The following is a 17,267-nucleotide window of genomic DNA, read 5'->3' as shown; positions in this document are numbered from 1 at the left end:
CTAACTCCGGATGTCCTTACCTTTAGAACGGGTGATTATAACTTGTGACACCATTACCGATATGGCGTGATCCAACGTGGAATGGAGTCCTAATTATGGGACTCTAGCTTAGTCTATCGAGTTCCATAGCTTGGACAAGCGTAACTCGGTGCTAGCTTACTCACAGGAGAAAGGGAAGTTGTTGATATCTCCTGTGTTCTAACTTTCGTTAAAAAATCAAAAGTTCCGAAACAAGTGACGGTACCTTAAGCTGCTCTCATTCGGTTCCATATAACAGACACATGATCTTTCCGTTTGGCGCATGATAACCTGGCTTTCCTGCGTGTCATGGCACAAATCCAATTACAAAAGGGGAAAATCCTAAGCTCTTGATGTATACCCTTGGCGGACAATGTAATTAGTAATGTTCTCTGTTGCTAACCAGCTTTTCACTTAGCGTTCTATGTGTTAGCAATCTAAGGGAGCACATTGAGCAATGTTAACACTCAACGCCCGTACTATGGTGACAGTTTTTTTCATTGCCACCTGCACGTTCCAGATCCTGAGTGCAACCAATGGGACGGCTGGCGCTAGCAGTTTTCCTGCTGGCGACGTCGCTGGGGTTCGTCAGCGGTGAGTTTTACCCTATTTACAGCTGCACAGCTGTCTAGAAACAGTCCTGTAACATAACATAGGCATTTCAGGATTTTTCTTAAACAAAACGGACTAGTTTCAGAACCAGCACTTAGATTATGCTCAGGTCTCGGAAGAAGCCTGCAGCGTAGATACTAATTCTCGTAGCATTCGAGTAAATTTCGTGATATATTACTTTTTTTCCCACAGAGTTGGTCACACTACTGATCACAAACTAGTGTCACGTGTAATTTAAACTACAGTAAAATAGCGATGCGGCTGAATTGCTGTTCAAGTACCTCATAAGCCGCGCAAAGCTCAACAAAGAACAGACTGCATGAAATGAACACCAACAACTCATACGTACTTGAGAAAAAGCGCTCACACGTGTGCTCCCATCTACAATCAAACCCTTCGTAACAAACCGGCACAATTAAGGAGAGCAATCCACTTTAGGAGCAATTAAGACGCCAGGCTGACCCGCTCAGCCCCTCTTTCTGTTGTGGAATGCTACTCTCACCTCCATCGTTACCTGTTTGCTTTTGCACAAAGGCGTGACAGTCCTGTTTAGAAGTCGCGCACACCTGAACTCACGCCCTGTGACTAGTGAGGAGCACCTTCCAGGCATTTGGGTTCACAATGCCCAGTGTTACGACAACGGCCAGTTTGGTGGAAAAACCACACTCTATAGGCACCTCCTATACAGTGCCCTTCTCATAGCTTACATACTGGTCTGTGTGCAATAATGCGTGAACGCAACGGTTCTTCTCTATAAGCTCTATAAATTCTTGTCTATAAGCTCTATAAGCGGCCCTATAAGCCGTCCATACAAGTTAGAGCTTATTAGGGTTTAAAAACAGCCGATGTCATGTCTATAAGCTCTATAAGCGGCCCTATAAGCCGTCCATACAAGTTAGAGCTTATTAGGGTTTAAAAACAGCCGATGTCATACCTAAAAGCAATCATTTTGAAGTGAGATAGACGAGGTTCCACATTTCAGTCTTAGCGTTTGTTTCGCCTATCTTCTTTGAGTACTCAGTATTGAGCTCCTTTCGGGATGTTTTAATCCAAACTGCATTCAACGTTTGAATGCCGTTTACAAGCGTAACAGTCCCTGCACTGATTTGCGTACATAACTGTACCCGCCGTATTAAAGCACTGATACGTCGTTTTTTGTCATCCCAGCTTTTGAGGCAGGCTGGCTTGAGTGTTGTGGTAAATGAAAACTACGTATCAATGATCATACTGCAGTTTTCTTCATGTCTCACGTCATCTAAACACTGCTTAAACGTTACAGCCGCCGCTAGGTTGATGAAACCGAAACAGCATCAAGAAGGATTTCAATTATAAATATTTAGCGCTCGTAAGCAGGTAGCACAGGAACACGGATGTATTAATGTCTAAGGCATCATTTAAAACAAGGAAATACAAAAGAGAAACTATAATGTCTATGGCCGGTTAAAAGCTGCGGCTGGCTTTTGAGCTATGTATTGAGCCATTCACGCCACCCCTGAAGCTTCAGGCCTCTGAGAGGTACAAAAAAAAACGCCCTCTCCTCTTGGAACTTTGTAACTTCACCAAGGCTGCACATGCCTAATTCTGCGGATCAAAAATAAACTTTGTTGAGTTGTGAATTAACTCTTCAGGGTTTTCTCGTGCCTTCCTCGACAACCGCTAAGCTTTCGAGAAATTTCGCTAGCGTCCGGGATGACGAAAAATAGAATCCAGTTTATGCGCAACTGCCAGAAACAAAAATGAAGACGTGCTATGCTTCTCTTAGCGGATAAATCTGCAGCGAGAGCTGTTGCAATGCGCAATATCCTGTGCTGCTTTGTTTTTGTTTTTTTTTACACACAGCACAGCTGCTACAGTAAACAGGCACGTTGGGCTGCGTGAAAGATATACAGTAAAGACAGGCAATATTTTGAAACTTTTTTTTTCCTTCGTTGCTTCCGAGCACGGCACGGGATTTTCTGGAGCTGCGACGATTTTCACGCGGTTGAGTGCGCCGGCGGCCGAGAGCCTCTTAGTTAACCACAGCACTAGTAGTGTTACATATGGCACACCCGCGCGGCTAGACTATCATTAGCTCTAAGTCAAGCGCAGGTTCTGGCGTAGCGCCAGCTCTTACTCCCGCCTTCTTTATGGCAGCGGCATCAGGCTGCTCCAAAATTTTGGCGAGACACCAAGATTTGCACCCACCATCTACTTCTCCTTAATTTTATCTAATCTTAGGCTCAGCGTTGGTTCTGCCGTCCTCCCAGCTGTGTCGTGGAATTACACGTAAGCTTGGTCAAGGGCTCCATGAAACGACTCTTGTCGTAAAACGAGAGCAGTGCACAAGCCAGTGCTGAATGTATAGCTAGTCTTTTTACGTTGTTATCTCTAGTTACGGGGCTCAATGACATTCCTAGCCCATTTTTCACTGGCGACATCCTTTCCTTGGTTTCCAGGCCAGTACCGGCGATACCGTCGACGCGACTACGGGTACCCGGAAAGGCAGAGAATGGACTTTCAGCTTCGCGATGTCATTGACTCCGATACCCCTACGGGATTCAGGGACATCGACCGCAGACCAGGAAGCGTGTTTGTCGAAGAGATGTCCAACAGCTACATCCTAGGCGGAAGGAAGCCGCACCGACGTAGTCGCTTCCGACTTGTCGATCCCATCGACGGCAGCGGTGCACAAACAGGTGATGAATCGGTCAAGGACCGAGGGACGCATTGAGTTGGAGTGTGTAAAGTGCAGCTAAGCTCGAAGTTAGACCGCACCTTGAAGATTTATTGGTTTCGTAGTTGCACTTTGTTATTGTAAGTTACTATAGATATGCCTGCCTCTTTCAAGGTACATATTTCGTTCCAGCCTTCCGTGGGCTGTTTTCGTAGTTTGACATTACCCATTGTATAACGTAATATACCGACATTACAAATGCTAAAAAATGCATTTATATTCGCAGAATATTATAAGATTCTCATTGTATAGCCCACAGGATATGTCCCAGCCTATCATTACAACTGTAAGATGCGACAGAGGCGCAAATCCTGCTGAAAAGTGACACTACAAAAGCAACCCTGACAGCCGAACGCGTTCTTTGGTGGTCAATTGGGAAACTTTTAGTTTTATTATTGAGTTGTGTACCCCTGAGTTTGTGCGTAGTATTGCTGCTCTCCGACGTTCTGGAATCGGCATAATTGACTCGTTTAAATTATGCGGCGAAAATAAGTTTCTCGAACAATCTGCTTAGCTCTCGTTACTTTCGGAATGTAGCGGTCAATAACAACCAAATGCGCAACTTTTTCTCAGTAATTCTAACTTTCTGGGCACACAGGAATAAGATCTCTGTATTCATTCGCGATTTTCTTTTGGAAGAGCTATTTTTAAACGAAACCTCAAAAACTAAACTACTGTTATCTAAAATGGCGGTCTTCGGGAATCACCACCATCCACTGCAGTGACTGTGACGTCCCGTTTAAAGTCACTAAACTGCTCATTCTTAGGATGCTTCGACAAGTAAAGGTTCTTTAGTGATGGCCCCACCGTGAACCTTTATGCTCCCTTTCAAATGGCTCATCATTGTCGCGGGTGAAGAAAAGAAAGCTAGCGCATTAATGTTCTCATCAGCAAGTAATGAAGGTATTGCATGTACAATTTTACACCGTTTAGTACTGTTTCGCGATATTTTTACCTGATACTTTTAACAACTGTCAAAAGTAGCAAAAGGAAATTGAAAACAACGTTGGGAGTTTCTTAACTAACTTTCTGTCACCCGGTTTCTGCACACCTCACAAGCATTGGAAAGACATGATAATCTTAGAAAGAACAGACTAATTACATCCGCAGAATGTGTACAATAGGTACACGCTGCAGGCACTGAACATGTGCGCAAATACTTGAGGCCAGCAAGAACTCTGACATTTTTCGTTCCTAAGCCTTTCGCTCGGCTCCGGTCTCCACTTACGTGGGGCGACCCCAGGAGTAAGCAGGTGCAACGTACGCAAGTTAAGAGGGCTGCCATTAAGCTAATTTCGTTTTGCAGCTGAGTTTGGTGCGCAGACATGGATGAGGAAAATGAGAAGCTCGTACTGTCATCAGTAATGATATAACTTTCGATCGCCTTTCTTGTGACGCAATAAAAAGGGTCCATCACGTCCAGCAATACACTTGGGTGTGGCGCTAGTCAGCACCCCCAAGTTCGGGGTACAAAAACATAGTTCGAACATATTAGTTGGACCGCCTCCACAGTACCTGAGCTTGTAATGAGGAAGCAATTACTCATTAGCATCCACCCAAGCTCTGCCATACGGCTATCAAAGAAAGCTTTGAGTAATTACTTGTTACAAATCTACTCGACCTTTGGAGATTCCCTTAAACATTTGACCAGCACTGTTCCCGTTTTGAGTTATTGATCAATTCGCTATCTCACTACCCTAAGCTTGCCGTCCCGGTTAGCTCAGTTGTTAGAGTGACTGCTCCGATGAAGCGGTAGTCCCAGGTTCGAACCCCGGACCAGCGCGTATTTTCTTTAACGGCGAAGTTTCTGAGCAAGCTGTTTAGCTTATTTTTGTAGCCGTATGGCTGCGCATGGGTGGATGCCAATGAGTAATTACGCCTTTATTACAATCTACTATACATTGGGGAATTCCCCGAAAAATCCGACCAGTAGCTGTGCATCCACAGCACGCATTCAAAATTATCTCCCACTGAACGCTGTTGTCTTTTCTTCAACTTCTAAATAATGTTCTGTGTAAAATATTTTCCTGCATAGTTTCATTCTGTAATTCACCAAACTATCGATAAATAAAAGTCTTCCCTTTATTTTCCTTGGCCTCAGACTGTTGTCTTTCTTCGTGAACTCCTGTACAGTGGACACAATACGGGTTTATGGCCTTATGAGATCAGTGCAAAGCAAATCGCCGAGTCCCCGTTGTCCATACGTGGCCGATGAATGTTATCTCCGTCAGCTCCCTGTTCAACAATTTTCCAGGCCACTTAGATCAGGGTTCATGCAGCCTCCGGAGAGGTTCCTATATGGCTGTAGATGGAGTCCGGTGGACTACAACCCATTCTGAGCTCACTTGGGAAGGCATAAAAAATCCGACATTTTGCCTTGCGTAGTTATGAAGTTACAAAGAGCAGCACTATATCTCTACCGTCTATACCCTTCCCCCTCCATTGACTCGACTCGGAGCATCTTAAGAGTGCCCATTTCTATCACCGCTTTGCTCACCAGACAGCAGATGCGTCCTCGAGAATTACAAAATAAAGCTGGCCTATATCGACTGATTATCGCGTTTTAATGACTAAGAGGCTGCTTTGGGTGGAAATTCATCTCTTAATGAGCTAGACAAGATTAAAAAATACGGTTTATTTTTGGCAGTACGTTGCCAGAGAGCACTTTATCAAATAAAATTAGGTGGCATAAAGCGTTTTTTTTGTAGGTCCTTGAGGCTACACCACACAGCTAACTACTTCCGATCTACAATGGGGTAGTTTCTAACGCTATCAATAAAGTCATCGTCACGTGTTCGAGTCTGATGAACGCTGAGAATATTCTTTTTACGCTCCTAATATCGTTGCAGTAAATAATTCTTGCATTAGTATCTTCCCACGAATGAAAATTAGGTGGAGCTTGCCTCACCATACATTCCATAAGGTCTTTGACCCACCCCAAGAAATGTGAGGGTTCAGTTGGCACAGTCTACTGCCAGGATTACGCCGCTCAACCCGAAAAATGTCACCTATCCGCCGCGGTGGCTCATTATCTTTAGTGTTTGACTGCTAATCTTAAGGCCGTGGGTTCGGTCCCACCCGCAGCAGCCGCATTTCTCTGATGCGGAAATGTCCGTGCACCCTGCCATGTCAGAGCTCGTTAAAGAACTTCAGGTAGTCTAAATCGACCCTTAGCCCTTCATTATGGCGTCTGCACGGGGCACCATTTCGTTAAATCTCAGCGTGCCTTCTATATGCGTCTACACAGCAACAGCATTCTAATCGGCATGAGGATTTTGCGAGAAATAACTGTGCCCCGCCGCGGTGGCTCAGTAGCTAGGGCGCTCGACTACTGATCCGGAGTTCCCGGGTTCGAACCCGACCGCGGCGGCTGCGTTTTTATGGAGGAAAAACGCTAAGGCACCCGTGTGCTGTGCGATGTCAGTGCACGTTAAAGATCCCCAGGTGGTCGAAATTATTCCGGAGTCCTCCACTACGGCACCTATTCATCCTTTCTTCTTTCACTCCCGCCTTTATCCCTTCCCTTACGGCGCGGTTCAGGTGTCCAAAGATATATGAGACAGATACTGCGCCATTTCCTTTCCCCAAAAACCAATTAATATTATTATTATTAGAAATAACTGACATTCTTCAGTCATTTCCACAATTTCTTTCACCTCTTGGTCGTCGAGGCCAAAGCGGTCGATGGGCCGAACATCTGCAGTTTGTCAAAAGGATGGTACGCTGCGCTATGCAGGTCAAGCGAGCATTCCTGGCCTGCCGGGTGCCGCAGGAAGGCCTGGCGACAGCGACCAACTGGGCCTGGAGAGTTCAGACTTAAGCGGAAGCAAGTTTCAAGGACCACAGGCGGGTCGGCCAGGGGCGCCGGGACTTCCAGGACTGCCCGGTGAGAATCCTCCGGAGACGAGATTATAAAAATTCAGTACCACTCAAACAAAACTGTGTACAGGCTTTTGCGGTGTCACTTGTTCAAGTAGCATTATGGGACCTCTGAGACTCTATATTACGATGAAACCAGCTGCTCGCCATAAAAGTGTGTACTACTGAGAATCAAGTCACTAGATCGCTTTCTCCCGCAGTAGAAGTCCTCACAAAGTTTCCCGCGGTCAACATTTGTGGCACCTGAGGTGATACACTGGGAAATATATCCTTAAAGCGCCAAAGTCTGTATTTATTGTATCTAGAAATAATGCAAGGTACTTAGCTAGAATAAGTTCTAGCAAGAAAACGCTGCCTAAGAAGAGTGAGTAAGAGTGAGTAAGAACACGCACGTGAGATGTGCGCGTAGTCCAAACTAGTCTAATCTGATATGACTTGAGTCCTCGAACATACTTCATACTCAGCTGATATAGCTCGTTTTCCAGTACATCCAGGGTTCCATAAAGGGCGTCGAATAAGATCTCACCATGCGAGAGTAGAGGACACTAATTAAGGACTTACAGGTGGTCTTCGAACGCCTTCGTGTCTCCTGTTAATGCTAAGTGGAGTTGAGAGCTCTCAAGTGCACCGGCAGAGGCTACAAAAACTGCTTTGAAGCCTTACAGATCGAGTCAAATAGAACTGCGGAATTTCACGGGGCACAGGCGTCGTCAAAAGTGCACTGTCCGCAGGCCTCAATGTCTCGTTATTTACCAATACAATTCGTGCACTCCTGAAATTTCAAATACGCGGCGCATGGTTAAATGTCTTCTGTTTCCTGCAAATTTCTGCGGCATAAACGGCGCGTATGTGCCTTTGCTAGATTGCTCAGCAGTGAAATCTGTGACCACACTTAATGAAAATGTTCATTGCGCATGAACAAACGCTCCGTATAAGTAATACAAATCATGAATGCGTATTTTCTTTGCTGACCTGTTTGCCTTTAGTAGTGGAACCACATGCCTAGCTTCCAGCTTCAGTGGTTTGCATGTTTTCACGAAACAGCACAGCGCTTAGCACGAACCACCGTAGCGGGGTATCTTAATCGTTTCCTCCTCTTGAATTACAGGCTGCTTCTACTTCAAAGTGTACCTCCAATAAGTGCCAATTGTACCTATTGCCAGCTGTAACACTGTCTCGATCAATGACGTGTGAGCTTATCTCTATAGATAAGGCGCTGTTAACACTAGAATAAATTATTCTGCCAGCGCATCTGAATTACGGATTCATTTATAGGTTATACATAAAAACTATTTGCCACACCGTGGAAGTTTTATTTCTTTAATATTCTAGAGCGGCGCTTCAGTAAACCACTAATAAAAGGAGACGTTTGAATGCTCACATTTTGTTGGGTTTAAATAGTCTTTTAACCACGCGGAAACTTTCTCACACAGTTCTGTCATGTTCTGCTCCGGCCATTTTTGCTGGTCTTCGTCTTTTCCTCATGCCAACCGCGTATCTAAAGGCGGCTCCGTGTACCGTCACTGGATACAGCGTGAAATAACGGTCATTCATTATACTCATCTAAGTGTCCTAATTCGTGCCAGTGATTTTCCTAAGCCGGTAATGAATTTGGATTGGTTTGTGCGGGTTTAACGTCCCAAAGGGACTCAAGCAATGAAACACGCTGTAGTGAAGGGCTCCGCAAATTTCGACCACCTGGGTATCTTGAACGTGCAATGCAATCGCACAGTGCACGGGCCTCTAGAATCTCGCCCATCGAAATGCAACCGCCCAAGCCTGGATCGAACCCTAGTCTTTCGGGTCAGCGGCCGAGGCAATAACCACTGAGCCACCGAGGCGGCTTGGCAATGAAAGCCTCGCCCAACGATTTCTAATTCGCCCTTTCCTGAACTACATACGGCTACCCCATACGTTATTTGTTCACCTCACCATCTGCCACACAGTGCCGCGTTTGCTCTCTCTAAAACTACACTTCACTTCATGCCTCTTAACGGATCCTCGGTTATAACTTTTTTTCTATTACATGCCCCGCCCATGTCCCCATGTCCAATTGCTCTTCTTCATTTTATCGAGGTCACCATTATATCGTGCTTATTTCCTAACCGGCGCTTCTCACTTCCCATCTTTTAACGTTTTATCTTTTCCTTTCTTCAGCTGCAGCCCTTCTCTCAATTCTAAGTTTTTCTCATACGTCGATACCATGGAGGAAAGAATTTAAGAGAGGACATTAGACCACCATTTTTGAAGCCGGGAAGTTAGGGCCAGTCGGCCACCAATCCAACCAATCGGGGAGCTGAGAGTGACTGGTGTCTTCGTTGCTATAGCAAAGCCCCATCATGCGCCAAGAAGTTCGTGGCAGCTGCTCCTGCGGAAAACCTCTCGATCTAGCTTCGGGCAGGCGTCATTGCCATGACAACGGTCCAAAACGCCAGTGCTCTTTTCGAAAAAAGCACGTGGCTTCCGGCACGCTTCCTGCCATGCAGCTCGAGAAGCTGTGGCCTGTCCTGCGTTTCCTGCATCCATGGCCTACATGTTACAGCTCCATAACTGAATACTTAGAAGATGGAACTTTTATAAGCTTCTGTCCTCAAGAATACTAAGGAATTTCATTAGAAGATACTGGTTTATTGAAGAAAGATTCAATTAGACGTTAATGAATGGTCTGATTTATGACTTTAGAACAGTAGGAGTCGTTCTATCCCAAGCCTCTGTGCATTGTAGCAAGCATATTAACTGACATTTAATTCTTTTTGGATTCTTTGGTTTTAACGTCCTGAAGCGACTCAAGTTGTGAGAGGACGTAGCGGGGAGCTGCGTATTGATTTAGACCACCTGGGGTTCTTTAACCAGCACACGGGCGTCTTAGCATGAACCTCTGTAGCTTGGGTATCCTAATAATTTCGTCCACTTGAATGGCACGCTGCATCTACTTCAAGGTCTAACTCAAATACGTGCCAACAGTACCTAGTGCATTTATGACCATTCCTTCCCACCACTCCCGGCAGGTCAGGAACTCTCGCCTGACCTGCATGGCCAGCGTGCCTTCATTGTCACTTGCACTGAAACACAGCAGCCGATACCGGGTTGAAACCCATGACCTTCAAATCAGCAGCCGAATGCCAAAGCCACTGAGCCACTAGGCTGGTTAAGGACCTTGAGACGTATTTTGTGCATGGACGCGATCCACAACGCGCTGCCAGAGTTTGTGCTCAAACTCCGACCAAGCATTTATTTTAGCCATAATTCCTCACGCGTTACTTTGTTTACTTCTTTGTCTCCTCACTGGTGACTGAAACTCTTACCAAAAGTAACTATTGCAACCGAGGCACTGGTCCGATATCGTTTCTACAGAAAGAGTGCAGATGGGATATATTTAACCGCCAGAGGTGCAAAATACTTCGGCTGAAAACCACTCTATGATAGCAAAGTAACTTTACCATCACATGTTTTCGCGCATCTACAAAGCTAATGTGCGTGAGGTTACTCCTTTTAACAACGCCACTCAACGGGCAGCCCTGCGTAGTACAAGTTGGTGAGAGCACTGCAACTGTGTGCACCGTTTCGCCTCTTTTTAGTCACCGAGTCAATGTTGAGGGCTGAATCCTTCTTATTTGATCTGTTGCAGTTTCCAAAGCGGGCCAAAGAGGTTTACAGTATAGAGCATCAAAAGGTAATGAAGGCGCTGTTCTGAGGGGCTTAGTCCAAATGATATTCCGCCAGGCATTGCAGTTCAGCCTTGCTTATTTGTAAGACGGCACTCGCATGTATGTTGCTCTCTGCGTCCATGTTTATTTCCGTAAAACTGGCTTAACGCAGCCAACAGCGCTACCCTGACGTCGTCATCAACTGGGAACACTATTTCTCTCTTGTCTTTCTAACGCCGAAAAAACACCATCCGTTGTTGCTTTCTCAAAACCAGGAGCACCGGGGCAGGCGGGTCAACCAGGCCAGCCTGGACAGCCGGGCCAACCTGGAGGCTCCGAATCCCAGAACCCAGAGCGTAGGGCCCTCGGCGAGAAGACAGGAGGGCAGCCGGGTGCGCCTGGTGCGGAAGGGGCGCCAGGAGCTCCGGGACAGCCGGGTCAACCGGGTCAACCAGGACAGCCGGGGCAGCCAGGCGTCGTTGTGACTTTTTTGGTGACTCAGACTCCAGGTCAAAGTGTACAACTCGGTGACGGTGGTGGAAAGCCCGGTCAGGCAGGCGCACCTGGTGCGGCAGGAGGTCCAGGTCAGCCGGGTCAACCGGGACAGCCCGGACAGCCTGGGCAGCCGGCTGGCCCTGGATCACCCGGTGGCGAACCGGAGAAACGCCACATCGAAGCGAAAGCTGGAAAACCGGGTATTCCGGGTCTGCCGGGACTTCCGGGCGAGCCAGGACTTCCGGCAGTGGGACAGGAGCCGCCGAGTGGGCACGAACGACGCAGTGCCTCTGGAAAAACAGGAGGAACGCCTGGAAAGCCAGGGGCACCTGGGAAAGATGGTGAGTGAGTGTACCTCACCGGTGTTTAGAAAATATCTGGCATGAAACACTGTATTAAACAGTTTGGGGGAAACTTAACCTTTATGTAAGGGTATGACGCGATAGCCTTAATGACTCCCTTCGGTGTCCTGGGGTCCTCTTTCAGTATCACTTCACAGACACTATGGGACAAAACGCACAATGTCTCCCTTTAACCAATGCAACGAAGGTGCCTCTGTGGCCTAAGGGCCGCGTGTCTGACTCGCGATCCAAAGGGCACGGGTTGGATTCCCATCTCACTGCGACTTTCTAATCCAGTGCAATTATTTTTTACATTCTTAGATGTCATGATGTCTTTTGGCCATATTGCGACATTATGTTCAAAATTTACATGAGCTTATAATCTCTTCTCAAATCCACCGCTCCACGTATGACGTCACTACCTCTTTGACTAATCCGCACTTTCTCGCACGCCGCTGGCGCCGACGAGTTCTCCGCTGTACTCGAACCTGAACGCTAGCGCGTTAATGAAGTTTTCTGGCCATCGTGGCAGCTATGACGAATTCAACGCTGCCATTTTTGTGCACATTACATGGTCCTTACGATATTTCTTCCCACGACAGCTATAGCAAAGAAATGAATCACACAGGTGTACTGTCGTCAGCAACTTTGAGTTCACAAGGCAGACCAATGATGGGAGTTGCTAACAATTAACGCAAATGATAGCAGATATATATGCATGCTCGTGACTTCTATACGCCATAGAGGTGCAGCCAAAATTTTACGGAGCATGCTTTGGAGCCTAAATTTTCTCAAGAGTTCTGTACAGATGTTTTTTGGCTTCAGGCGCGAGTGCACCACCAGGATGTAATAACAAGTGTTTCATTAATATATCGCTACGTAAGGCGTGGCAAGTGTTCAATCGCCATTAGCGTGCTGCATATATTTTGGCCGGTATTTCCACCTAAGCTGGATAAAGCATATGACGCAACCATTCTTATCCTTTAGCAAAGCAGTGCACTTTCTTGCGCGCTCCATTTCATGCCGTCTTTGCCGCTGCCTCGGTTAGAGCGGGACAAGAAATTCCGCTAATGCTTTTTAGACTTATATTGAACTTTAAAGATGATGATGACGATAATGATGACGATGATATAGTGAATTTTTATCACGCAAGGGCATCTGTGGCCAAAGAGCGCCATGGCACAAGGTATTTTCTCTTGCTCAAGATGTAGTCAAAGACCCATTTCCCAAGCATTTCACCCTAAATAATCCGAGCTCCAGACCAGGGGAAAGCTTGTACCCATTGTGTCACCGGTGGGTAACCGGCGGCACTGGGGATCAGACCCCGCACCTCCCACATGCGAGACGGGTGTTCAACCACTAGGCCACCGCTGCGGACAACTTGAAACATATATGCTTCATTGTGACACTTGTAACCATTCAATGTAAGTTAATAACAATGTTCGGGTCCAAGTTTCGGAGCATGAAACGTTACAGGCCTCTATATTTCGCAAGTGTCAAAATGCGGTTACGTAATAAAAAATATTTAGTATAAACGAAATTTTCAATGCAGGATAACATCAACAAGTTCGGAAACAATGGCACTGTTCTCAGGTGCATGTGCCCTTAAGAAAAAAAAGCAAAAATTCAAAATCACGATTTCACCAGCCCAGGTACCATTCGGGAGTTAGCTTGTTTTTCTAGTGAGATCACCTTTTTTAATCCATTACCGAGAATTCAGCATCGCGCATAGCCAGAGCAGCTAAGACTAGTGGCCTATCGCGTTCTGTTCACCAGCCACTCGGTCAGTCTCTCACTTTATTACGTCACGGGTGATGGCAACGCGCTACATTTTAATCATCTGTGTAGATTTAAATTCTATTGCTGGAAGAAAAAAGAAAAGACTTTTGGCATTTGTACGGCCTGTAACGTTCATAGTGCCAGGGTCTTGAATTACGGAACACACTACTAACATAAGCCCTTAGCAGCTAATACCGGGAATAGTCAATAGTGCTCGTTTTCATCGTATAATTAACTTCACCCTCTAATATTCAAGTGACCCGGGCCTATTCGTTTATATGCCTTTATGAGGCAGATTTCTTCACAAAGACTGCTGAGCTTTATTTTTGCTTTTTTAACTACTTCACATACTGGAGACTTGATATTTTTATGCTTATTCGCATAGCCTAAACCTCTGGCGAACTTTGCTTCCGCGAGCTCCGTGCCGTATTTTCCTGCGTTTATAATCCCTCTGCCTCACCTGCAGGTACCCCTCACTCTTAATTTTAACCATCCCAATAAAAATAACTTCGCCTATTACTCACACAGTCTCAATGCCAAACAACAATGGAATGCTTTTATAACTTCCAAACACACTCTTTCAGAATAAGTTTGAGACATTGGTCACAATGCTCAGTAAATGGTCATGTACCGTCACAGTTTCCGCAGCCATATTTCTAAACTTAATCTTAGCTGCAGGACGTTCCTATTCAAGAAAGCTAATCTCTAGTGAAGTACTATTCTAATCTCTTGAGCACTTTCTCCGTGGAGTCTTCAATCCCAAGCTCCAGGCTCAGAAATGCGTCAACGATTATAACATTTATGCTAATAGATCGCTTTTTTCAACTTCCTACCGGATGATACGAGCTAAGCTATGGCATTAATCTGAACATTTTTCAAGTCAGTTAGATAAACTAATGCATGCAGCTACATATCCTCCCTGAAATGCGCTTGCTTAAAATATTTTAGCCACTTGGAAGACTTGGTGTCCTTTCGTGAAGTGCACACGACGCCTCCATGGTCCTCATTTACCTTTTTTGTATTAAAATCAGTTTTGTATTAAAATCTCCGTATGACAGTATTTCATTACCTTCCTCCAACAGTTTTTTTTTCAAGTTCACAGGCCGTGAACATACTTCCTCACAGTATACATTATTAGTTTTATCGCCTTTTGAAATTTGGGCGCTCTAACGCCCCAAACTAAATTTCAGTCATTGATTGCTTCAGCAACGCGCAGGTATAAATCGCGTTTTATACACACTTTCGCTGGCAGGAGCTCACGGCAGGCCCGGCAGTCCAGGAGGCCCTGGTAAGATGGGCGAAATGGGCGAACCCGGTAAGCCCGGCGAGAAGGGTGAGCCCGGACATCCTTCCATGGACGGTGGACCGCCAGGAGTTCCTGGAACCCCAGGACGCCCGGGCAAGCCTGGAATGCCCGGACCTCCCGGACCTCCAGCCGCGGCTGGACTCGACGAGGGCTCGTTGTTTTTCGAAGCCAAGATCACCAGCGGTCGAGGGGACGATGCCACGCACCAGAAGCTGGTGAGCGAGAATAACCTGGAAGGAGCGGCGAATTCCACGGCCGGAGCCCACGCTGGAGACGAGGCCGCCGTCCACAGCAGGCCTCCGGGACGCTACCGTAGGCTGCGGCAGTCCCACAAGCGACGTCACCACAAGCGCAACCACCCTCGCCTGCGCAACCTCGACCACCAGTGACACGAAAAACGACTCTCCTGAGACAGTGCACGTGTGCCTGTTCATCAGAGTAAAGGCTGCTGAGAGAGGAGGGGGGGGGGCAGTGCAGGGTGGAGAAAGCTACGGAGGTGGCAAGAAATTTGTACTTTAGCGCCAGGTAAAGATTTCATTCAGAATTTTTGTTCCTTCCGCACATATTCAGCCTCGTTCCTAAGGGTAGTCATCAGTTATAACAGTGCGACTCCCGTGATGTGTAAACGCTCTTGTTCCCCACTAAGAAACTTGTAACTGTCGTAACCCTAAGAGCTGTTTGAGTTCATCTTAAGTGGTCCACTGAGAATCCCGACAGCTTCTGATAACGCTTGTCCGGCTGACTTGGTTGAGCAGACTCGAGTCCACCACCCACGTGCAGCCTCTTTTCCCTCACCTCTCTGCAAGCCGCCTTTAAGTCATCATCATTGTCTTTCCTTCTGCGCTTATGGCTTCACTCTAAGGCACTGTCTTTTGTCGCTGCACAATAAAAGCTGAAGCCAATTTTAATTTTCTTCCTTTCGCGTACAGCCAAGTCTCTAACTTTGCAACGGAGCGTTGCGCACAGAAGAAAGGTGAAAAAGCCTCAATAGCGATGTCATGCACAGCTTCCAGTCAAGCCATACTTCCTAGCAGGATCTCCAGTCCACACAACTAAAGTAAATAGCTATAACCCTTCTAAATTCAGTGTGCCTCAGTAGCGTTCTAGCCTTTTAGCTATACACAACCATGTTTCCTGTCTCACATTTCTCTGATGACCAGCCCTTTTCTACAACCATTTCTTAAAATTTCAGTGATTACCGCTCTAGCATCGCCAACGAAATATCGAGGCACATGGATTGACCAGCAGATGCCAAAGAGCAATGATTTTTGAGTACTCGTCGTCATGGTCCGCTGCCCACGTATATCTCCAGCCGCCCGCCAGTAACAAATCAACAATCGGACACCTACAACAAACGTGCGTCAAACAGCCCTGAATTTTCCTATAAGCCAAAAGTGCTACTGGACCCGCCATTGTAACTTAATGGTTTTGGCGGCCTACTCCTGAACATTTCGCTTCCTCCATACCGGCCGGGTTGTCTTATCTAATTCCAAAAAAAAACTGTGTTCGCAGATTCGGGGTCTCGTTTAACTCCAGGCTGTTAGATCTACATCATCGTCTTAAACTGTCGTCCACAAACCTGTCTAGAGTACTCTAAAACATGAGGAGTGCACTTGCGTCATATACTAGAGGCCTAGAGCTGAACTGTTCGCGAAAACTATATATCTAACACGCCAGACGTTTGTGCCTGTCATAAATGCGCTTGAGAGCGCACCGTTCGAACGCTGTAGACAGGCCTGAGGACAACTGTACTGCATTTTGTCACTTTCGATAACATTGTGGGTTCCGTTTAGAAGAAAAGGTGGCATCCATCCGTCCGTGTCACGAAAAAGCAGGTGGCGCAACTGCCCACCGGATTGTCGACAACCTTCCCGCCATGGGAGGTGGCAAATGCGAAAAAGTCAAATGAATGTAGTTCCCACCATCACAGCGTGGCAACCTTGGTCTCGCAAGCCCCACTGGTAGCTGTCTTGAAAACAGCCGCCTGCAGGGCTAGAGCCGCATCGCTTAACCTCTGCACCACTGTGCCAATAGGGGTGCGGGACTCCGCGCGATCTATAAATCTTTGAAGGAGAAGGAATACATGCGCGGGAGGGTTCGCGTCACTTTAAGATTAATTACAATGCTGTCGCATTGCACTCATAATGGTATGTTAAGCGTCGTTCATTCTTTGTGAGGGATACCAGAATCATCCATGACTAAAAAAAAACATCTGGCTTCTTTCTGTAGCGCGGTGTGTTTTTTTTTTAGTTTGCGCTTCGTGCCTTGGCAAGCACAGTGCATTTTTTCCCTGTATTCTGATCGAAGCAGACCCTGGCTCATGTAGCTAGGAAATTCAGTTGCTCTCGGTTCTATGCTACTCGCGAAATTGCATGTTTTTTTAATCTCTATGAGAGAAATAACTTTGTTATATATAGGTGCATTTTCCAGGAGTAAGGCGATTACCATGCCTCGCCAACTAAGTCCCGGACATAATT

At 46.4% G+C, this 17,267-nt stretch overlaps 1 protein-coding gene across 1 annotated transcript; it reads left to right on the top strand.

Annotated features, from left to right (window-relative positions):
• The first annotated feature begins 531 nt into the window (after positions 1-531).
• LOC144135167 (uncharacterized) lies at positions 532-15,663 on the top strand. Its single transcript, XM_077667908.1, has 5 exons — positions 532-612; positions 3,066-3,305; positions 7,080-7,229; positions 11,145-11,705; positions 14,737-15,663. Exons 1-5 carry the CDS (start codon positions 555-557, stop codon positions 15,177-15,179), a joined length of 1,452 nt encoding a protein of 483 aa, XP_077524034.1. The 5' UTR covers positions 532-554; the 3' UTR covers positions 15,180-15,663.
• The last annotated feature ends 1,604 nt before the right edge of the window (positions 15,664-17,267 follow it).

Source organism: Amblyomma americanum, chromosome 5, assembly GCF_052857255.1.
Source record: "Amblyomma americanum isolate KBUSLIRL-KWMA chromosome 5, ASM5285725v1, whole genome shotgun sequence".
NCBI lineage: Eukaryota > Metazoa > Arthropoda > Arachnida > Ixodida > Ixodidae > Amblyomma > Amblyomma americanum.
This window is presented reverse-complemented; position numbering and strand designations above follow the sequence as displayed.

Coding starts and splice junctions, on each gene's coding strand:
- LOC144135167 (XM_077667908.1), top strand. CDS start 555: ATGGGACGGCTGGCGCTAGCAGTTTTCCTGCTGGCGACGTCGCTGGGG. Junction 3,306..7,079: donor CGGCAGCGGTGCACAAACAG/GTGATGAATCGG, acceptor TGCGCTATGCAG/GTCAAGCGAGCATTCCTGGC. Junction 11,706..14,736: donor AGGGGCACCTGGGAAAGATG/GTGAGTGAGTGT, acceptor TTTCGCTGGCAG/GAGCTCACGGCAGGCCCGGC.